This window comes from Nannospalax galili, unplaced genomic scaffold, assembly GCF_000622305.1.
Source record: "Nannospalax galili isolate Female #2095 unplaced genomic scaffold, S.galili_v1.0 scaffold185, whole genome shotgun sequence".
Classification (NCBI taxonomy): domain Eukaryota; kingdom Metazoa; phylum Chordata; class Mammalia; order Rodentia; family Spalacidae; genus Nannospalax; species Nannospalax galili.
The window spans coordinates 1,374,214-1,398,007 of NW_008355474.1; the positions used below are offsets into that span (position 1 = coordinate 1,374,214).

The 23,794-nt window shown below is 41.4% G+C and overlaps 1 protein-coding gene across 1 annotated transcript in view; it reads left to right on the forward strand.

Moving 5' to 3' along the window:
• Ap3s2 (adaptor related protein complex 3 subunit sigma 2) overlaps window positions 1-23,794 on the forward strand; it is a 53,855-nt gene that overhangs the window by 15,758 nt on the left and 14,303 nt on the right. Inside the window, exon 4 of the mRNA XM_008852805.3 lies at window positions 2,769-2,840. Coding sequence (XP_008851027.2) covers window positions 2,769-2,840 — 72 coding nt within the window. The remainder of the gene's footprint in view (window positions 1-2,768; window positions 2,841-23,794) is intronic.

The window sequence follows — 23,794 nt, forward strand, 5'->3', positions numbered from 1 at the left end:
AGTTCATTAATATCTAAGGTATTTTATGTCTGCATTGAGAAAGATAACTATTTTCTTCCTGCAAAGCATAACTATTTGTCCCAACACTATCAGATAGTTCATTTCCCTACCAATTAAAAGTACCGTGTTTATCAAAAATTTCATTTCATTATTAATGTATATATTTTCATTTCATTCTATCCCAATGATTTATACTTTTATTCTTTAATATTACAGTGTTTGTTTGTTTGTTTGTTTTTGAGACAGGGTCTCACTGTGTATCCCTGGCTGACCTGGAACTCACTTTGTAAACTGGCCTCAAACTCAAGAGATCTGTCTGCCTCTGCCTCCTGAGTGCTAGGATTAAAGGCATGGGTCACCACACCTGGCAAGTATTACAATATTTTAAAAAATATTTATTATTATTATTATTATTATTATTATTTTGGTCTTTTTGAGACATGTGTGTGTGTGCACACATGCACATGCACCATGGAGGTCAGAAGGATCCCTAGGAACTAGAGTTACAGACATTTGTGAGCTGCTCAATGTGAGTGCTAAAAGCTGAACTCCAGTCCTCTGATAGAGCAGCAAGCACTCTTAACCACTCAGCAATCTCCCCAGCCCTCTCCTTACTGGATTCTTAACTCTATTGGTCCTTTAATTTTTTGATTAATTATTTTTAGTTTATGTATTTGAGAGTTTTACTTGCATGTATGTAGGTACACCTGTGTTGTGCAATGCCCATGGAGGTCAGAAGAGGGCGTTGGATCCCCTGGAACTGGAGTTACAGACGGTTATTAGCCACCATGTGGGAGAGCTGGGAATCGAACCTGGGTCCTTTGCAAGATCAGTCAGTTCTCTTAACTGGTGAGCCATCTCTCCAGCCCCAGTATTATAATATTTTAATTTCTGAAGCATAATAGCAAATTTTGATGCTTAGTGTGCTGGGTGTGGTGGCGCATGACTTTAATCCCAGCATTTAGGAGGCAGAGGCAGGCAGGTCTCTGTGAGTTCAAGGCCAGCCTGGTCTACATAGTGAGTTCCAGGCAGGTTGGGGCTACAGGGAAACCTTGTCTCAAAAAGACCAAAAAAAAAAAAAAAAAAAAGTTATGAACAGTACTGCTAATGAAATTATTCTGTGTGGTTTTTTTGCATATACATGTATGTATTTCTGTAAGGTATACATCTGAGGAGTACAGTTGCTAGGTCATAGAGTATTAATACTTAATGGGCAATAGTTTTCCAGTGTTTGGTTTCTAAAAGAATACCATGCCCCAGTTATCAATCCCAGGTCAGGACATCAAACACTTCTGCCTGTTGCATCTTGTATCAGTGTCACTAAGGAAAACAGCAATTGGACATTGGATGGAGTAATACTTTGCTAATGTAGAGAAGAGACAGGTCATTGTGTGTCTCCCCAGCAGCTATTGCAGGATTGTTTGCCCCTTTGCATTCATCTTGTACCACAGTGTAAGGGTATGCCTGGTTTGCAGACTCCAACTAAGTATCGGTGCCATTGCTGATAAGGAGACTGTTGAAATGAGGCCCTCTTCTGAGGAAGAAATCAAAACGTTAAGAATAGGGCCAGCAAATGGCTTAATAGGTAAAGGCACTTGTCGCCAAGCAAGATGACCTGAATTCAATCCCTGAGATTCACATACTGGAAGGAGAGAACTGACTCCACAAGTTGTCCTCTGACCTCTTGATGCACACTGTGGCATATGCATGTGTACACATACCCAGAATACATGTAATTAAAAAAAATCTTTAGAAAGGATATCTGGGCATGTGCCTATGATCCCAGAATGTAGAAGGCTGAGACAGGAGGATTGCTGTGAGTTCAAGGCCAACCTGGGCTACATAGTGAGCTCAAGACCAGCTTAAGATATGTAGCAAAACCCTGTTTCAATAAAACAAAAACCCCAAAGAAATCCCAGATAATCTGGTATCAGTTAACATGGTTATCTTTATCTAAAAATTAATTGAGCTGTGCCCTTATTATTTGTACACCTTCATGTTATGTTATACTAAAGTTGTAATTGTGTGAATTAAGTAGATGCATAGATGTTTTGAAGTTAATGTTAGTTGAGATCAATAGATAAAAGTGTTAACACCGTAAGGGAAATTTTTCATATATGTGTACTTCAAGATTGAGGACAGGACATAATGTAAATAATTGGTATTTTATTTCATGTAAGTTAACATCTTATAAAGCGGGAAAGAAAACCTTGTGTCTCTGCTAATTGAATTGCTGTACTAATAACAAGGCTTTCCTGTCTTAGATGACCTTCTGGAATTGGGTTAAGTAGGGTGTCAACTAATGTTGGAGACAAAAGGTAGGGCTTGCTTATTTGTTTTTGAGATTTATTGTAAGGTAAAGGTAAAAAGTGTCATGGCTTCACCTTTTACTTTATTTATTTAACTTTAAAATATTTTTTTGAGACAGGGTTGCACTAAGTTGTCCAGACTTGCCTTGAACTTATTCTGTACCCCAAGCAGGCCTTGAATTTGCAGTCTTCCTGCTTCAGTCTCCTGAGTAGCTGGGATTACAGCCTGCACCTCTAGTCCCAGCTTTTTTTTTTTTTTTTTTTTTTTTAAATGAGTTTTGATAGCTTACTGTGCTAGGTTGGTCTCAACCTTTGGGCTCAAGCTGTCTTCCTGCCACAGCTTCTGAGTAGGTGGGGCTATAGGTGTGTACCAGGCATATCCTTTTTACTTTTATATGTGCCATTTGTAAAACTGTAAATCTGTTCTTCTCTTCCCATCTGCTTCTTCTTATTCCTTAGGTTTTCGTGGAAACTCTGGATAAGTGTTTTGAAAATGTATGTGAATTGGATTTGATCTTCCATATGGATAAGGTATGTTCTCTCCCAAACCAGGGCTCCTATTAAACTAAGAGTTTAGGGCATCTCTAGCCTCCTGTACACCATCTTGTGCTTTCTCTTGGTTTTTACTCTGACCTAGTTCTAGAATCTTTTTTAATTAATCAACTAGCAAATTAATTAGTTAATTTTTCAGTGCTAGGGGTTGAGCCCATGGCCTCCTGCATGCTAAGCAAGTACTCTACCACTGAGCAATACTACAAGCCTGAACCTTTTTATTTTGGTCTTTTTGAGACAAGGTCTCCCTATAGCCCCTCCTGGAACTCACTATGTAGACCAGGCTGTCCTTGATGGCCTTGAACTCACAGAGATCCACCTGCCTCTGCTTCTTGGTTCTGGGATTAAAGGCCACCACACCCAGCCTGCAGCTAGTATTCTTAATTGCTGAGTCATCTCTTTAGCCCCCTTCACGGTATTTTTTTATTGTTTAGGAACAGATGCCCAGGAGTCAGATCACTGGAAATCTAGGAACCTCTGCAAGCATTGCACACACATAATGTACCTGCATACATGCACACGAAACACTCATACACCTAAAATAAACATTAATTAATTAAAAAAAATTTTAGAAGACTTAAATGTTTATAAAGAAGTCATTTTGGGCTTGGTGTGGTGGCTCATGCCTTTACTTGGGAGGCAGAAACAGGTGGATCCCTATGAGTTTGAGGCCAGCTTGGTCTGTGTATTGAATTCCACCAGCCAGGTCTGCTGCATAGTGATACCCTGTTTTTTGTTTTGTTTTTTTTTTTGTTTTTTTTTTTGTTTTTGAAAGTGTTTTTTTTTTTTTTTTTTTTTGTTTTTTAAAGGTTTTTTTTTTTTTTTTTTTTTGGCTGAGATACATTGCAGTTTTAGTACAGAGATTGTCGCTGGGCCTATTTACTGGTTCTTCTGTTCATGGGCAGTGTTGACAATAGAATAATTGGCTGTGCAGCCAAAGTAGACATCCATAGTTTTTACATCGGTTATGAAATGAGTTTCCTAAGCATAGGTTAGTAACAATGACATTTTATCAGGATGCAGGAACTTTGATGTAATAATTTTGTACCTTTCCTAAAGAGCATCATAGTGACTGATGCATCCATGCTACTCTAGTAAACCACACTCAGGCAGAATTGAAATGGTCCCAAGTAGTGTTCTTAGATTTGTTTTGCAAGTATAACTGTGACATGGCCTATGTCCCCATGTGCCAAGCTAAACATAGGAGATAGCTAGCAAGGGAATTGGAGTGTTATTTTTATCCAGCTGGCACATGCTGTTCTTAGTGTTGCTCACTGGTAAATCAACCAGTGTCTGCACAGTAATCCATGACATTTGGAAAGAAGTATGATTGTTTTTGAGAAAATTGCCCATTGCTATGACATGGTTTTTGTTAGTTTGTTTTGATCATGATAAAGCAGAAATTTTTAGACTCATCACTGCTAGCGTTACCATGCAGAGGACTCCTTGACATTTTCTAGTGGCTTCTCTTTCATCTCTGTCAATTGTACCAGGGTTCACAGATGCTGTTTTCCAGGGTGTACAGTCAGTGTATTCTTGTTCAAATGTTGGACAGGAGTTCTGTTTTCCCTGAGTATTTCTGGCCTGCCTTTGTGACTCCATCAGCAGCCTGGTGCAGGAGCATCACATAACCACCTTCCTTAGAGATAGTGTGAGACTCTGACAGCCTCACAAGGCATCCAGGGCTCACTGTCATTGAAAGGATTTTAGAAGCTTCAAAGATCTCTTAGCCCTTTCTCTTTGTAAGCAGTGGAGTTGTTTGTTGTCAAGTTGTTAAGGATGCTGTTGTCTTGTGATTTACATCAAGGAGAGGCATAGTTCAAATCTACTTAAGTACGTTTGGGGGGACAGAAGGTTAATATTGAATCTTGGTAATGGAGCTGTGTCCTCTATAGGCTTTACTGTTACTATTTTTAAAGTTTTTTGCTATTTCTGAGACTGGATCTCAGTCATCACAGCTAGAGTGGAGCCTATTACTTAGCCCACTATTACATAGTCCTGGCAATCCTCCTGCCTCTGCCTCTTGAATGTTGGGATTACAGGCATGAGCCACTGTGACTGGCTTAAAACATACAGTTTGTTTGTTTCTTCTAGGATAGGGTCCCCTGTAGTCCAGGCTGGTCTCAAACTCACCCTGTACTCAAAGATAACCTTGACTTGAACTTCCAGTCCTCCTCTTTCTACTCTGAGTGGTTATTCAGGTCATTAGGCTTGGCAGCAAGTACCTTTATCTGCTGAATCATCTTGCTGACCCCTCCACCCTCAATTTTTTTTTAAAGTTATAAAATATAAGGTGTTACTTTGAGGGTTATCTTACTGTGTGATATGCAAAGTGGGTTCCTTTGTTGGTGCTACCTGTTGCTTACCAGACCAGTACTTAATTCTTCAGTATCTCAGAGTATAGATTAAAGGATAGATATTTCTGGGAAAAGGAATTTTCCAAGTGAGAGAAGAGAAGGAATAGATCCCTCATTCTCCTGTTGTCTCCATGGATAGGCGTGTTAGGGACAGTCTCTGCTGGAGTATCATCCTCACTTCCTCCCCCAGTGAACCCTGTTTTTACCAGGCAACTGTAAGTGTAGCCATGTCAGTGAAGAGAAACACAAAGTGCTTGGATACTAGGCAGTGTGCATTTGAGTGCCGGATGTTTCTAGACACTACCTGGGAAGACCATCTGCCCAGTACCAGAAGACTCAAGAGCCTTTGAGATGGGACACCTGGAAGAGACAGTTGAAGAAGGGAGAATGCCCCCGCCCCCAGTCCAGGCTACTTCATTGTCCAGGCAGCCTAGAGTGTGCTTTCAGGTTGGCTTTTGGAATCACAGCGTGCTGTTTCTTACTTTCTTTCATTGTGTTGTTTGTAAGAATTGTCCACTTTGCTGTGAGTAGATTGTGTCATTTCTAATGCTGCCTAGGATTCCATTATATGAATTATCCTTCTAGTGTAAGATTTAGATTTGTTTTGAGTTTGGGGCTACTAGGAAATATGCTACTTTGAATGCTATTGAGAATGTGTGCTATCGCATGTTTTTGTACATTTCTCTGTAACATCCATTTCTCTTGATAGTAAGTTGATGGTCTTGGGTGGGGCCCTAGGAAGGAGAGGCATGGGAAGCACCAACTCCAGCAGCACTGGTAAGAGTGCAAGTTTGGGGCCCGAGGCCTTATCCTAACTGTAGGCTGCATCTGCCACTTTATTATAAAGTTCCATACTTTTCCAGAGTGGTTGTGTCAAATTATATTCGCAGTGTTCCATATCTTCACCAAAAGTTTGTTTTATCAGTGTGGCAATCATTAAGGTTTGTGAGTTTTTTTTGTTTTGTTTTTGTTTTGTTTTGTTTTTAGGTCTTTTTGAGATAAGAGTTTCCCTATAGTCCCACCTGGCCTGGAACTCACTATGTAGGTCAGGGTGGCCTTGAACTCACAGAGATCCACCTGCCTCTGCCTCTCAGGTGCTGGGATTAAAGGTATGCACCACCTAGCCTGGCCCGGTAATCATTAGTAACCATTGGTAGCTAAGTGTTTCTAGTTCTTTCCCCCTTTAGGACACATGGTAGAATTATATTTCTGCCCTTCTGAAGTGGTATAGCTGTGTGACTTTCTTATGCCCATGAAATATGAATTTAGCTAATGAAGTGTGAGTGGGAGTGACATATGTCACTTCTGCATGGAGCTTTAAGATCTAGTGTACAAATGTGCCTTTTTCTGCTTTTGAAGCTTTGGAAGCATAGACACATCCTCCCTTAGCCTCAGCCCTAAGCACAAATGGTGTGGAACAGGCCCCTGTAGGATGATTTCTATCAGTCTAATTGGTGTGCAGTGGTATGTCATTGTAACTCGAGCTGGTATTTCTCTGATCATTCACAAAGATGAGCATCTTTTCTTATGATCATTGGCTATAAAGAGGTTCTCTGTTCCAAAGGGCTTTGTCAAGGCCTTTTCCCTCTTGCTATCAGGTTGTCTACCTATGTTTTAAAATTGTAGTTTTGAGGCTAGAGAGATGGCTCAGCAGTTAAGAGCACTGACTGCTCTTGCAGAGGACCTGGGTTTGATTCCCAGCACCCACATAGAAGCTATGAACTCTCCTTAACTCCAGTTCCAGGGGAATCCGAAGCCCTCTTCTGACCTCCACAGCATTGCATGACATGGGTGCACTCGCATGCAGGCAATACACTCATACACATTAAAAAAAAAAAAATTGTAGTTTTAGTTCCATATATGTATTTACGTGTGTGTGTGTGTGTGTGTGTACGTGTGTGTACGTACATTCCACAGCACACCTGTAGAGGTCAAAGGACAATTTTTAGGAGTTGATTCTCTCCTACCTTGGATTCTAGGGATTTTACTTTTAAAAAAAAAAATTATTTTTCTTCTATGTGTATGAGTGTATTGCCTGCATGTATGTAAATGCACCTATGTCATGCAGTGCCTGAGGAGGTCAGAAGAGGGAGTCAGAGCCCCTGGAACTGGAGTTAGAGATGGTTGTTAGCCACCATGTGGGTGCTGGGAACCGAATCCAGGTCCTCTGCAAGAGCAGCCAGTGCTCTTAACTGCCAAGCCAGCTCTCCAACCTTGGGGATTTTACTTTTACCTACAGAGCCATCTCGTGGCCCTTCCTCCCTCTTTTGAGACTGTTCTATTTTGTGGCTAATGCTGGCCTTGAACATGCAGTAATCCTCCTGCTTCAGTTTCCCCATATTTTCTAAGACAAATCCTTCTCTCAAGTATCTCCTTCCACTCTTTTTTTGTTTTGCTTTGTTTCACAGGCTCTCGTATGGCTCAGGCTGTCCCTGTCCTTATACTCAAACTGTCACTGAGGTTGGCTTTGAACTCCTGATCCTCCTGCCTCCACCTTCCAGGTTTCCTCTTGTTTGTATCTTTTTCTCTTTTTTAATGAACAAAAGTTCTTTTTGTTGTTGTTGTCATTTTAGTTGCTTGTTTGTTTTGAGTCAAGGTCTCACTGTGTAGTCCAGGCTGGTCTTGAACTTGAGATCCTCCTGCCTCAACCTCTGAAGTGCTGGGATTATATGCTTGTATCACCAGTCCTGACTAAATGGAAGTTAATTTGAATTTGGGGAAATTACCAGTTTTTTCTTTTATAGTCATGACTTTTAAGAACTTTCTAGCCAGATGTGGTGATGCTAATCTCTAATCCCACCACTTGGAAGAAACAGGAGGGTTTGAATTTTGAGGTTAGCCTAGTCTACAAAGTGAGACCCTTGTCTCAAAAAAAAAAAAAAATGATTTTGCTGTTTTTGGTATTTTCCATTTAGAGTCAGCTCATAAATTACACAGGCATATAATCCTGTGAAGAATTTAACTGGTCGGGAGGCAGAGGCAGACAGATCTCCATGAGATCAAGGTCGGCTTGGTCTATATAGAGTTCCAGGCCAGCTGGGGCTACATAGTAAGACCTTGTCTCAAACAAAACAAAGCAAACAAGACAACAAAATAACAACAAAAAAACCCACTCATATTTGCCTGGTCCTGGTGATACACACCTTTAATTCTAGCACTCTGGAGGCAGAGACAGGTGGATCTCTGTTAGGGTGAGGGCAGCCTGGTGTACATAGTGAGTTCCAGGGCAGCAGGGCCTATAGGGATACCCTGTCTCAAAAAAGACTAATAATAATAATGATAATAATAGTTATTATTATCATTATTATTATTATTAAACTGGGAGCTGGATGTGGTGGTATATGCCTTTAATCCTAGTACCCGGGAGGCAGAGGCAGGTGGATCTCTGTGAGTTCAAGACCAGCTAGGTTTGCATAACAAGTTCCAGGCCAGTCAGGGCTACATAACGAGGCACTGTCTCAAAAACCAGCAACGAGCTGGAGAGATGGCTCAGTTGTTGGGAGATCTGGCTTTTGCGGATGACTCAGGTTTAATTCCTAGCACTCACATGGCAGCTAACAACTGTAACTCTAGTTCCAGGAGAATCCAGTGCTGCCTTCTGACCTCCTCCAGCATTGCATAGCATGGGTGCACTGACACACATGCAGGCAATACACTCATACACATAAAATAAAAATAATAAATAAAATTTAAAAAACGCAAGAACAACACAAAGAATTTAACTGGGGGCTGGTGAGATGGCTTAGTGGGTAAAGGTGTTTACTGTCAAGCCTGACAGCCTGAGTTTGATCCCTGGGATCCACATGGTGGAAGGAAAGAACTTACTTTCACAACTTGCCTTTTGAGCTCCACTTGCAGGCTATGGTACTTATATACCCCCCACACATATACACACATAATAAATAAATAAATAAATAAATAAACAAACAAATATAAACATTTTCAAAGATTTTAATTGGAATTGTATCAAATCAATTAACTATTTGAAGATAATTTATGTTTACAAATATAAATTTTGTCCACAGTATGGTATATTTCTATTTCCTTTTGCGGGGAGGGCATTTGAGACAGGCTGACCTACAACTCCCTATATAGCCTACTATGTGACTGGCCTTGAACCTAATTTAGTCCTCCTCCCTCAGCTTCCCAAGTGCTGGAATTATAGGTGTAAGTTACCTAACTGGCTTTTATATTTCCATTTCTTTACGTCTGTCAGTGAACATTGATAGTTTTTCTCTGTAGGGGTTTTGCATTTTGTTAAATTTTATCCTAGATGTCTATCTTTGTGTATATGTATTTAGGATATTTATTTATTTATTTAATCTTTTTGAGACAGGGTCTCCCTACAGCCCCCACTGGCATGGAACTCACTATGTAGACCAGGCTGGCCTTGAACTCACAGAGATCCGCCTCCCTCTGCCTCCCTAGTGCTGGGACTAAAGGCATATACCACCGTGCCTGGCTTTGAATATTTATTTTTAATTTATTGCTGCTATATAGAATTCACTTCATTTTTTATGTGTTGATATCAAAATCAGAGATTGTGTTAAACTTATTAATTCTCTTACATGTGGGCTTTTGTTCATTTCTTCAGTGCTTTTGCTTTTTATGCTTTTTTCTCCTCTACTCTGCTGCTAGGATCTCCAGTATTGTGTTGACTACAGCTGGGATAAATGGGCATGTCTTGGTTTCTGGTTCCAAAGGCAGCTTCCATGCTGTTGCTATGAAGTACAGCATTTGCTACAAGTCTTTTGGTAAACATTCTTTATCAGGTTAAAGCAGTTTCTTCTCTGCTCTTCCAAGTGGCTAAGGATTTTTAATCATGAAAGAATGTTTTTGCCTCATCATTCTAATGCTACTTTTTAATTATCTGTGAGGATGTCTGCTAAGGTAGTAAAGTAATTCCAACTCTTATTAGGCAATAAATAAGTGGCCCATTAAAACACTGTTCTTTCTCATATGTCTTATCTTCAGATAAGTTCCATAAAGTATCTTGCTGCTGCAGCAATTTCTTTTACACTTTATACAAACTGTTTATTTTTAGCTTGTTGGTATGGCACTAGGAAATGATTGTATCTCCTGCAGTTGAAATTGATGACATAAGGAGTCAGAATCCTATCCTAGTTACCTTTAGAATGTCTGAAGGTGTTTTCCAACAGGCACCTTCCCTTTCACTACATTTCAGGCTTATCTTCACCCTCACAAAACATTTGCTAATTCAGGTATATTCTTGAAGGTTGAACTGTTTGTTTTGGTTTTTTTTTAATTAAACTTACATGGGCAAGAGACTTATCCCAAGACAATAGGAATATCACTGAATTCTATCAGTCCTAGCAAAAGAATCTTCCCATGTGAGACTAGAAGCTCCTAGTCCCTGGGCCTTGCCGATCTATAATAGCTGGTCCTAGTAGCTTATCCTACTCCCATGGGGCTAGTAGTAGGTCTGTGTAGACCACATATGACTGACTTTCTACTGCGCTGGCAAGTTCTTAATCTTGAGATTTTTTGTTTGTTTGTTTGCTTTGACAAACCCAGGCTGGCCTTGAAACTTATATGGCTGAGGATGGCCTGAACTCTTGATTCTTCCACCTCTACTTTCCAAGTGCTAGGATTACTGGCATGTGCCACCCTACCTACCTTTAATCTTAAGATTTTGTTTTCAGCTTTCTAAATTGTTTTTGTAAATTCCCTCTTTTTCTTTTTTCTTTTTTCTTTTTTTAAATTGCTTCTGCCCTTACACCTCCTTTCTCTTTCCTGTCTTAAAGGAAGGTCTGTTTCATTCAATTTCCTGTTTTTGTCTAACATGCACCATAATTTTGCTTTTTCAACTGGTTTTCAGAATGTAGCTTTTTTGGGGAGGTGGGGGTTGAGACAGGGTCTCCCTGTAGCCCCAATTGCCCTGGAACTCACTAGGTAAACCAGGCTGGCCTCAAACTCACAGAGATTCACCCACCTGCTTCTGTCTCCCAAGTACTGGCTTGAGTATGTTTTTTTACCCTTTTGTATTTGCAAATTCCTTGATCACTGCACTTTCACAGACCGGAGCTTTTCTGTGCTACCACTATCCCCTCTGATTAAAGTTCATTTTGTTATTTTGTTCAAGGTCTTTCTCCCTCTTTCTTTCCTTCCTTCCTTCTTTCCTTCTTTCCTTCTTTCCTTCCTTCCTTCCTTCCTTCCCTCCCTCCTTCCTTCCATCCTTCTTTCTTTTTCTCCCAGTGCTAGGGCCTGAACCCAGGGCCTTATGCATACTAGGCAAGCACTGTACTACTGAACCACAGCCCAAGCCTCAAGGTAAATTTCTTGAACGAGACAGTGTTTAACACCCATCTTTCATTTCTAGTTCATCTGTTCCCTTTCTTTTTTTTTTTCCCCCTTTGGTCTTTTTTTGAATCAGGGTCTCCCTGTAGGCCCAGCTGGCCTGGAACTCACTATGTAGACCAGGCTGGCCTTGAATTTACAGAGATCTGCCTGCCTCTGCCTCCCAAGTGCTGGGACTACAGGCATGCACTACCACGCTCATCTGTTCCCTTTCTAGATCCCTATAACCTGGCTTTTACTACTCTCACCACAAATTCTTTTTTTGTTTTTTTGGTCTTTTTGAGTCAGGGTCTCTCTGTAGCCCCAGTTAGCTTGGACTTATGTAGACCAGGCTGGCCATGAGCTCACAGAAATCTGCCTGCCTCTGCCTCCCAGGTACTGGGATTAAAGGTGTGTGCCACCACGCCCAGCTTCACCCCAAATTCTTAGATGATTTCCTCATCTCCAAATCCCTTAGCTTTTCCTTGACTATCGCCTTCTTTAATGTCTGCTGTATCCGATGCTATGAATTCTTCAGTGGAGTAGTCACCAGTCCTTTGCTGCCATCTCACAGAACCCTCCTGATTTTTCTCCTGTTCCTTCCCCTCATATCTTTCATAGATACAGCTGTATTTCGTAGTTAAATTGCCACCCATGCAGATTATTTGCTACTTGGTCTTGATGGTCTAGGCCTGATGCCCTATAACTCTTTGTTTGTCATAGGGTCTTGTGTAGCTCTTTCTGGCCACGAATCCCTATGTAGCTGAATAGGGTCTGTGGTCTGTGGGGTAGCCATCCACTCTCTAGGCTGTGCCATTTGGAGCATATCTTGGCTGAGGCATTTGGTTCCCCTGTGCTTTTCAGCAATTCCTAAATCCCTCCGTGTCCTGAGTTGGGTATTGGTATTATGGTAAATCAAGGTCTTTTTGAAGAAAACAATGTGGACATCTTAGCATTCTGATCTACCAATGTCTCAACAACAAAGCTGGGATTGGAATTCAATTGGGTCTTGAAGATTTAGTCATCAGAGCCACAATTCAGTAGCTATGTCAGGAGATAGATGGCAGTATCTGTCCTCTGTATACTTCAGTTTGCAATGGGATCTCAATAGAGTTGGCACATGTGCTGCTGGATGGGTTGAGCCTAAGAAAACCTCTTAATATGGAATTAAAATTGCTGCTAAATAGATTGCTGAAGTGGGAAAACACTGTTTACAGTTGAACTTGTGATAGGATCATAAACAGTAATAATAGATTATGCTTGTCAAAGCCCTTCTGGGAACAGATCTAATAATAATAGAGCTTATCATTACCTTCCATATCTTAGTGACTTTGAAGCAGGTGTTTGGCTTGCCTTGCTGGTCTCTAGAAATTGAAAGAAGAATGAGGACACCTATTTTGTGTATGTTTGTATATGTGAAGAAGGAGGAGTTGTTTTGGCCTAGAAGATTAAGACATACTGTTTGAGTTTTAGTTCTTACAAAAGGTGCTAGCTGGCGCACTTGACCATCCCTGGCCATCTTTGTTTCTCTTATCTGGATGTGTTTGAGCCAAGGCCACCCTGTGTCCCATTGCATCCCAGGTCCTTCTCTGCTGATGTTAATGATAAGAATTTTGCATTGAGATTGGAGTGTTTTGCTTAAAGAATGAGGACATTTATTGGTATATACCTGAAAGCCAGAAGTAGGGCAGAACGAAAGATCACTAAGACCATAGGTTAGAAGCATCAGGATAACTCTTTATACAGAACAGCAAAATTTGACCTTTCAGAGATTTAGCCATTTAAAAATATGGTATTTGTCAAGATGAGTGAAAGGAACTGGGTATGGTGGCACACCATTCTAATCCCAGGTTTGGGAAGCTGAGGAAGGAGGATCATTGTGAGTTCAAGACCAATCTGGCCTACAGATGAAAAGCCTATTTTAAAAAAAAAGTCAAGAGCAAAGTTTATTGCCATCATTATTTCCTTACATAAGTTGCAGATGAAATGAATAAATTACATATCATGTTGGTTGCTGATTTGTAGTGTTCTTACAGACTGTAATTAATATTTGAGTCTGTGTTACAGCAGGGGATTTGCCACCTCTGAAACAAGCAGAACTTTCTTGATCCTTAGCCAGGAGTCCTTTGCTAGGCTTGCTTCATGTGAATCAGCTGAGGCTTGGTAATACATTACTCCAAAAATCCTAATAGCTTATAACAGGTTTATTTCTCTTACATGTTATGTGGTCACTGTGGTGTTGCTCTAATCTGTAGTCATTTGGGGGTCCAGGCTAATGGAAGTCCACTTCAATTTGTACCTTTACCTGGGTTCTTGTGTGTTGACTTTTAGAGTGACATTATCCATTACTGGCTATTTCAGTAGTCTACCTAAGTTACACACCGTAGCCAAGGGCATAAGGGAGTACAGTCTCACCTTATTCCAGGAGGGAGGAGAACCTGAGTTGTTTTTAATATCACTAAGGACTACCATTGATTTGGTTTGGTTCTGTTTGATTTTTTTTTCTAATTTTAAATTGTGTGTGTGCACACACGCACACACACACACACACACATGAGTACAGTTACCTAGAGGCCAGAGGTGTGAGATCCCCCTGGAACTGGAGTTGCAGGAGGTTGTTAGCCACTTGACATGGTGGTGGGAACTGAACTCAGACCCTCTGGAAGAGCAGTATATACCCTTAACTGCTGAGCCATCTCTCTAGCCCCTGGTTTGATTTTTTTTGAGACAAGATTTAATGTAGCCAATGCCATTGTATAAGTGAGGGTGATCTTGAACTCCTGACCCTCCTGCCTCTACTTCCCAGGTGCTGGAATTATACCACTAGTTTTTTATTTGTTCTTTTCAAGGTAAAGCTGACATTTAATTCAGTCACACTTTATATTGTATATTACAAAATTAGAGGACTGCTCTTGCTGGAAGGAAACATGGCTGACTCTTGGGAAAAGGCATCTCATATGGTAGCTTTTCTGAATTGCTAATGGTATATTTGGTATATCTTACATACTTCTGTATGACTTTAAGGTGACTTTGGAAATTAAATTTGGTAACAGACTCTGAGAGGCAGGTGCCTCCCTCCTTAGGAGAGCCTTGCCCAAATTACCTGACCTTCCTGGGACTTCTGACTTTGGGGAACTACTGAATCAGCTAAAAATATTTGTTGCCCTTTTTCTTCCTGATTATCAGATGAAAATTGTTTATTAAGCATCCACTATGAGAACAGTGCTAAATATGGAGACACAAAGATTATGAAAATAAACATAAAATTTGTTTTTTATACAAATTCCCTGCCCTCGAGAAGCTTATAGTCCAGCTGGAAGGATGGGGCATCCAGAGCCATTGCTTGGTCTTGGAGCAGGCCACACTTTTGGAAAAGTGCTTTAAGTTAGGTGTTACTTTCAGTGGACACTGTGCCATTGACATGAGGGAACCCCCATTGTGCACTGCTTTTTGTAAAGAAGCACTACTTCCATCAAATACATATACATACCTGCATATTGAATTTCACACAACCAGAAGGCATGTACATGATAAATATGGAATATTACAGTACCTAGTTTTAAGCTTTTAGTGAGCAATATTGATCAGAAATAGAGTAAAAAAAGAATGGGACTTTGATGCTATAACTGTTTCTGAGGCTCGTCTCTAGAAGTGGACAGGATAGATGGCAGTCTACTTTCAACTTTTTGGTGAAAGTCTGGGATCCTAGATAGGGGAACATGGCAGGTAGCTCTCTGTCACAGTATAGTGGCTTTTTTGCTGGCTACTCTTCCCAGGAGTGACTTGTTCTGAGTCAAAGGGCTATGAGAAAACTCCTGCAGTGTGAGGTAGAAGAAGATCAGTGCCAAGTGAGAACAGTGAGGGCTGTATAAATTCCTACCAGGGAAATCATTAAGGAAGAGGGAGTCTGGGAAGGGAACTAATGTTGATAGGCAGCTGACCAGTGCCAGGGATTGTGCTAGGGACTTTATTCCTTGTTATCTTTTATGAGTGCAGTGTTGTTCTCCAGTAACAGATGAGGAAGCTGAGACTTAGGCTAAAAGTGCCTGAAACTTAAACCCATGCTCTTTCTACATGGAATTTGATTATCTTAAAACATGACTATTATATTTGACAATTTCTTTCTCTAAAACTAGAATGCTAGAAAGCAAAACAGTCAAACAAGCTGGGTGTGGTGGCACATACTTGTGATCCCATCATTTATGAGTTTAAGACAGTAGTATCAAAAGTTCAAGGCTAATTCGAGTTACACAAAGGCTCAGGATCTGATGGCTGTGGGGAGTTTGTGTGTTAGGGCTGAGGGCCACAAGAGATTGGGAATGGTGCATAAACTCTAGCTGAACCAAGGGTCCTCCAGTGCAGACACTGAAGACATTTTGAGAGTCAAGATTTTTCTTGAATTACTTGATATACTTGAATCCTTCTGCTAATAACCAGTAGTGCCCTAGGCCATTTCCAAAAGCTGTCTGGTTAGGAGTAATACTGCCTAGCCTGAGGGGTGGTGGTGGTGGAGTGCAGGGTGTACAGGTGGGGTTAGTTTGAGGTTTGGAGAGTAGACAGTGATGAGTCAGGGGAGGGCCTTGTCCTCTTCGTCTTAAAGCATTCTTTGTTCGTAGTGTCTGTGATACACACACCTTGTATTTTTCTACCATTCTGGTCATTCTCTTTGGCCTTCTGGGCCTCTTAAATGGTCCCTCTTGTTCTCTCTCTCTCTCTCTCTCTCTCTCTCTCTCTCTCTCTCTCTCTCTCATACTCTTTTTCTCTGGAAATCTCTGGTCCCATAATTTCACTTAACTATCTGTTAGTGAGTCTTCAGTTACCATCCAAACTCATTGTACCTTATATTCAGCATGTCCAAAACAGCTTCTAGCCCTGTGCATCTCCAAACTGACAATGTGACTCACCCTTCGAGGAAGTTAGTCCCCACAAAGTCTTTGCTGGCACCTATACTCATAGACTGAAGCAGGCTACCTGTATGATTCTCCCCATCCCCACTCTTAACTGCATTTGCAGTTCTATCTCTCACAGTGTTTGTACTTATTGGCATGAGTAGGGGCTCAGACTCAAGCCTGAATGGGTAGCCTTGCATCCTGGGTTTGCTATTCATGAACTCTGTGACTTGTGCCTTAGGTTCTGATAGTGGCTATAAGGGTCAAATATATGTAAGTGCTGAGAGCAGTGCCTACACAGAGTAGCTACTTCCTTAGCCTGTTTCCCTCAGTAGATAGTATTATGAATGTCGGGGTCACACTATCCTGTTTACTTACTTCTAGGGCTCACGCTGTCTTGTTTAATAATTTCCAGTTACACATAATAGTTGACACATACTAGTTACACAATTACTGTGAAATTCATTTATCCACTGTTATAGGATTGGAGAAAGAATTTATGAAGTATTCTTGTCCATGAATCTTACATCTAGTAGGGGGAACATAAAATGAAAAGTATGTGATAACTACAGAGAGATGAGACCATACAACAAGGTAGACTTGGGTTAGACATGGCTTGATATTTTATAGAGGGTAATTGGAGAAGGTTTCTGATAAGATAACATTTGAACAGAAGACTGAAAGAAAAGAAATGAGAGATATGCAACTCTGGAGTACAATACTCCAGGCCCATGGAACAATATGTTCAGGGATCTCAATGCCTGAAGGAAGGCTGGCAAATAATTTTATGGATCACAGTGAGCAAGATGGAAAAGAATAAGTGATCAGGGGAGGGAGGTATAGGGGAATGGGGAGATTACTATAGGTCATGGTTACAGAAGAAACTACTAAGGATCACTGCCTCTGCAGAGGGGAATTGGCTAAATGTAGAGACTAACTTTATCAGAAGATACTGTGTATACATATATACTGCGTATAACCTCAGGTCCTTTAGGCCGAGAGAGAGAGAGAGAGAGAGAGAGAGAGAGAGAGAGAGAGAGAGAGAGAGAGAGAGAGAGAGAGAGAGAGAGAGAGAGAGAGAGATTGATTCTTCTCTCCCTTTCTCCCCCCACCTTCCCTACATCCTCTTCTTCCCTTTCTCCCTTTCCCTCTCTGTTGTCTACCATAGTAAACAGTTAAATCATACTATAAGGTGAAGTCTGAGCTTCAGGTGAGGCCAAATGATAGATTGTCTAGATTGTCCCTTCCCTAGTCTAGCAACTGTGATTAACTTCACAGCCTTTGGTGAGAGCTAAGGGAGTGTGTGGCTGGGAAAGGGAATGCCCAGTGCATGCCTCAGGGCACACTATTGAGTCTGGAAGTAGATGGATCTCTGTGGCAGCTGAAAAACTGCACACTATATTTACATTTTGCTTACTGTTAAACCTTTAAACCTTTGTAATCTTATGTGCCTATGACTTGAGAGTTAAGGTTCATGTTCTATAGAAAGTTCTTGAACCTGTTTCTGATGTTAACAAGAGCTAATAGAGAGAGGCCCAGGTTGTCCTCTCTGGGCTTAACTACTGATGACACTAGAAAGAAGTACCCCATAAAGCCCAGAGCAACATTGCTCATGGATTTTGCAAGATCACTGAATAACTGTGTCCCTTTTTCTGATTTTCAGAGTGTATACACCTGAATTACAGTATTGATAGCATGTTGAATGTTGATGTCAGAGAAGGATTCTCTGCTTACTAGACCCCAGCACTTGAGCTTTTCCACTTATAGAACAAGTGGGAAAATGGGCATCCTCTTCATAGCTTTGTCCCTGGCACCTGCTAGCCCTTCTCTGTAGGCATTCACTCTTGAACACTGAACTACATTTACAGAGGGACACATGCATATGCCTGGTCCTTCTTTGCTTCTGTCCATCCTGCCTCTCACCTTGAAGGGCCCTTTCTCCCCATAAAGCTTTCCAGTCTCAAGTTTGATCTTAGACAAGTCTTTTCTGGACTTCAGTATTATAGTTCTCCAAAATAGTTGTCTTCTTGCTCATAGCCTGTTTTCAATCCCAATTGTTCCAGTAAATTGCAAATATTGCAATATTGTCAGTTTGCAACTGTTTATTAGTTAGCCAAACAGTACTGGGCACACTTTATGCAGTTGTTTTATTGATGTATAATAGATGTGCTTCCTAAGTCTGTGAGTTTATATACCTGTGGTTTGGTTTTTATTTTGTTTTGAGTTGTTTTTCCCCCCCCTTTGGTTTGTTCATTTTGGAGGTGGTCGTTGTTGTTTGAGACAGGGTCTCCCTGTAGCCCCAACTGGCCTGGAACTTGCTATGTAGACCAGGTTGGCCTCGATCTCACAGAGATCAACCTGCCTCTGCCTCTCCAGTGCTAGGATTAAAGGCATGTGCCACTACGCCTAGCTTTATGAGTTTATTTTCAAGGTGAAATAACCCCTTCCTCCTCCTTTGCAGTGCTGGGGTCAAACCCAGGGCCTGCCTCATGCTAGACAAATGTTCTATAACTGAGCTACATCTCCAGCCCCTAGGTTTTTTTGTTTTGTTTTGGTTTTTGTTTTGTTCTTTTTTTTGAGACAGGGTCTCCCAGTAGCCCCAGCTGACCTGGAGCTCACTATGTAGATCAGGCTGGCCTTGAACTCACAGAAATCCACCTGCCTCTGCCTTCTGAATGCTGGGATTAAAGGCGTGAGCTACCACACCCGGCCAGCCCCTAGTTTTTTGAAATGGAATTTTGCTATATAATAGCCCCAACTGGCTCCAAATTTGAGGTCCTCCTACCTCACATAGCAAGGCAAGGGAAGATTGGAGGAGAGAAGGAAAATGAGCCCTTCACCCTAGAATCCATTTGAAGCCTCTTGCCAGTATCCAGCACAATTAATAGCTGCTTAAGGCCTTTCTCTCTTCCCAGCCATAAACCTGCAATTTTCTAGGAATCTTACCAGATTTATAGTTTCTAAACCCCTTGTACAACCCTAGTGTCTCCTGGTTTTACTTTACTGGATAATAATTCCGTCCAAGGCTACCTCACTTATCTTACTTATCAAAGAGAAGGGGAAAAGATCTCTGGTCCATCCTTGCCTGTGCCTGTGCTGCTGTTCACCTTGAAGGGCCTTTTCTCCCCCAACGTTTAAAAAAAAAATAGATAAATAGATGATAGATAGATAGATTGAGGGAGGGGACTTTTTTTGAGACGGTTTCCCTGTAGCTCCAGATGGCCTGGAACTCACTATGTAGACCAGTCTGGCCTTGAACTCACAGGGATCTAATGTATATATTTTTATTGAATTTTTGTGTATTTCATACAAAACATCTTAATCATCTTTATATCCCCTCCCCCATATAACCCCCCCATTGTCCTCCCCCCATAGATTTCATACATCCAGTTATATATATTAAGGCCTATTAAGTCAAGCTAGTGTACCCAGATGTCACTTGGTGTGAGTTATTCCCCTGGGGTCTAGTCAGCCTATCTAGAGTCACTCCATTAAAGAAAATCAACTCTCCCTCACCCAGCAGTAATCAGCTGCCAATAGTTCTTCCGTGAAGGTTGGGGCCTGCTGCCCATTTTCCCAGTTCTATGTTGGGTTTTTGTCTGCTTGAGTTTTCATAGGTCTTGTGCATGTTGTCACTATTGCTGAGCAAAGTCCCAGGAGCCTGTAATACTCTTGTTTCCTTATGGTAATATACCTCCTTCCTTGGCTCCTACAGTCTTTCTGTCCCCTCTTTGCAATGGTCCCTGAGCCCTGGGTGGGTGAAGCTTGATATAGGAGTCCTGTTCAGGGACTCACACTTTGCAGACTCATAATCTCTACACTTTGGCCATTTGTGGCCTTTTGTGTTCATAGCCCTCTGTTGCATGAGGGAGCTTCACTATTGAGAGTTGAGAGGTGCATTAGTATTTTCTCTACCCCTTGTTCCACTATGTTCCATGAACCTTAGGTGTAGAGGTTCCATTGTAGATGTGTTATTTAGGTTTGGGCGTCTCAGACATGTTTTCTCCGTGCGTGACCAGTTGTGGAACTCTGCAATAGTCTCCGTATGTTGCAAAGGAAGCTTCTTTGATGAGGGGTGGCTGGCATACTTGTCTGTAAATATAAGGATCCATGATTTGTATATAGTAAAAAATTACATTTGTCTAGGGATGTTACAGCCTTAGGATTTTCTCCAAGATCTATGACCTCTCCAGCCATGTGTATTTGGCTATGTTTACAGTACCACACATGAGTTCCTTCCCAGAAGAGGACATTAGATCAGATCACCTGTAGTTAAGATTGTGAGCTGCCATTCAGGTGCTGGGAACTAAACCCTCTGAAAGAGCAGCCAGTGCTCTTAACTGCTGAGCCATCTCTCCAGTTCCTTTTTTTTTTCTTTTTTGAGACAGGGTCTTATTCTGTAATTTAGTTCAGACTGTCCTAGAATTCTCAGTAGTCCTTTTGCCTCAACTTCCAAGTACTGGTATGCCTAGTGTGTACCATTGCACCAGACTTAAGTATGTAGATTCATTTTCTCTCTCTCTGTCTCTCTCTCTCTCTCCCTCCCTCCCTCCCTCCCTTTCCTCTCCTCTCCTTCCTCTTCTTCCCTCCCTCTCTCCCTTTGTACGGGGAATTGAACCCAAGGTCTCAAACATACTAGGTAAGTGTTCTACCTTTAAGCTCTAGCTTTAGAAAGTTTTTTAAAAGATTATTTGTGTGTCTGTGCATGAGTGTGCTTGAGTGTGCATGTGGTTTTGTATGCCTCTGCATGTGGAGGAGCTATAGGATCCCTTAGAACCAGAGTTACAACTGTTTGCAGACACTCATTAGTTACATGGGTGCTGGGATCCCAACTCTAGTCCTCATGATTACACAGCAAGTACTCTTAACTGCTGCACAATCTCCCCAACCCCCTAGGACAGTTTTTTTTGAATAAATTAGTGGGTGTAACTCAGAGATAGAACATTTACTGTCATGCACAAGACTCATCTGATCCCCAGCACTGCAAAACAAACCAACAAAAATTCAGAAAACCCTAATAGTAAGAATTGATTTCTTTTAAAAAGGAGTAATAATGAGAAGTCAGCACAGTTTGCTACAATCAAGTATATATACTCAAAGAGCCTAAACCATGAAGCCAGTGAGTGATGATCCTTTCATTACAGAATTCCTAGAACATGCAGAAAAGCAAGTTGCTAGGTGATTTACCACCATCATGTGATGGTTAGTTTCAGGCCTCCCTCCCTGAGCTGACACAGCATTCTGTACTTGGGTCATGGCACTTATCTCAATCTCCTTTTATTATAGTTAATTCTGTAGGCATTTTATCTTCCTTGATTTCTAGTGCTTGAGGACAAGGTCCACATCTTATCACTATTCCTCTGAGCTCTTAACATTCTGTGATGTTAAACATATTTGAAAGTGGATGTTGTAATAGATCACATTCCTCTGGTAAAGAGTGAATGTGCAGGGCACACGCCTTTAATCCCAGCACTGGGGAGGCAGAGGCAGGCAGATCTCTGTGAGTTCGAGGCCAGGTGGGTCTACAGGGAGACCCTTTTTCAAAAAAAAAAAAAAAAAAGAAGAGTGATTGCTTTAAACATAACAATCTGTTCAGTCCAGGGGCTTAGGACCAAATAGCTCTTTGAGAATTCCTAAAGGTAGTTCAGCATTATAGTACAACACATTAATTGATCTTAACTGACTAAGTTTGAGGGAGGGATGTGTTCTAGTTTACTTTTTAAATTTTAATTAATTAATTAATTAATTAATTTTAGTCTTTTTACGACAGGGTCTCGCTGTAGCTCCAGCTGTCCTAGAACTCACTATGTAGACCAGGCTGGCCTTGAGACCCAACTGCCTCTGCCTCCTAAGTGCTGGGATTAAAGGTGTGTACCACCACTCCCAGTTTAATTTTAATTTAACTTAATTTTTTTTTTATGTATGAGTGTTTTACCTGCATGTATGTAAGTGTACTTGTGTCATGCAGAGCCCACAGAGATTAGAGGAGGGCATCGGATCCCCTAGAACTAGAGTTAATGGACAGTTGTTAGCTACCATGTGGATGCTGGGAATCCAACCTGAGTCCTCTGAAGAACAACCAGTGCTCTTAACTACTGAGCCGTCTCTCGAGCTCTTAGTTTGTTTTCTATTACTGTGATAAAACCCTGACCGAAACCAACTTGGGGAGGAAAAGGTTATTGTATCTTACAAGTGACCATCCATCATTGAAGAAAGTCAGGGCAGGAACTCAATGCAGGAATCTGGAGGCAGGAACTGAAGCAGGGACCACAGAGGAGCACTGCTTACTGGCTTGCTCCCCTGGCTTGCTCAGCTACTTTTCTTACACAGTTCAGGCCCACCTGCCCAGGGATGGCACCATTTATAGTGGGCTGGGTCTTCTCACACCAACCAGCAATCAAGAAAATGCCCCACAGACAGGCCCACAGGCTATTCTGATGGAGACCATTCCTCAATTGAAGTTCCCTCTTCCCAGGTGACTCTACTTTGTGTCCAGTCGACAAAAACTAACCAGCAAGCAGGGGTGGGTAATAAACAAAATAGCCTGTTAAAGAAATCTTGGAAGCATGTAGTGCACTTCTAAAAGTTTCCAATAAAATAATGTACTGGCCAGGCATGGCAGAACATGCCTTTAATCCCAGCACTCAGGAGGCAGAGGCAGGTGAATCTCTGTGAGATCAAAGCCAGGCTGGTCTACATAGTGCTGGGGCTACAGGGAGACCCTGTCTCGAAAAAAAAACCTAAAAAAAAAAAAAACAATATAGTGATGATTTAAGGATTTAACTCTTTTTAAAAATTTTATTTTTATTTATTTTTATTTTATATGTATGAATGTTTTGCCTGTGTGTATGTAAGTGCAATCATGTGTGCAGTGTCCATGGAGGTCAGAAAAAGGTATTGGGTACCCTGTAACTGGAGTTAGAGATGGTTGTTAGCCGCCCTGTGGGTGCTGAGAACTGAACCTGTGTCCTCTGCAAGAGCAGCCAATGCTTTTGACCACTGAGCTCTTAAGTTCCTCAGTGGAACAAGTGTGCCTGATTCTCTACGTCCTCCATGTTGCTTATTACAGTAACTCCCATGTTGACACTCCTCTAACAGCAGTCGAGTCTGATTACCACATTTTCAGTTTTAGGTACAAAGATGCAAGGCAAGCCACGGGTGTCAGAACAGCTTTGCTTTGTATGTATTAAGATGCTGGTGAAGCCCTGGATTCCAGAAAGAATAGGCAGAGAGAAAAAGGCATGTACACCTGGTCTCTAGAGGGTGTTTTTCTGTGTTCTTTTGCTTTTCGTTTCTTTCTTACATGGAAATTATGGGAACTAGAACCTGACCCTGAGTGCAAGGTGATACCCAGTGATTTCTCTTCCCCAGTCAGTGGTGCTTAGTCCAC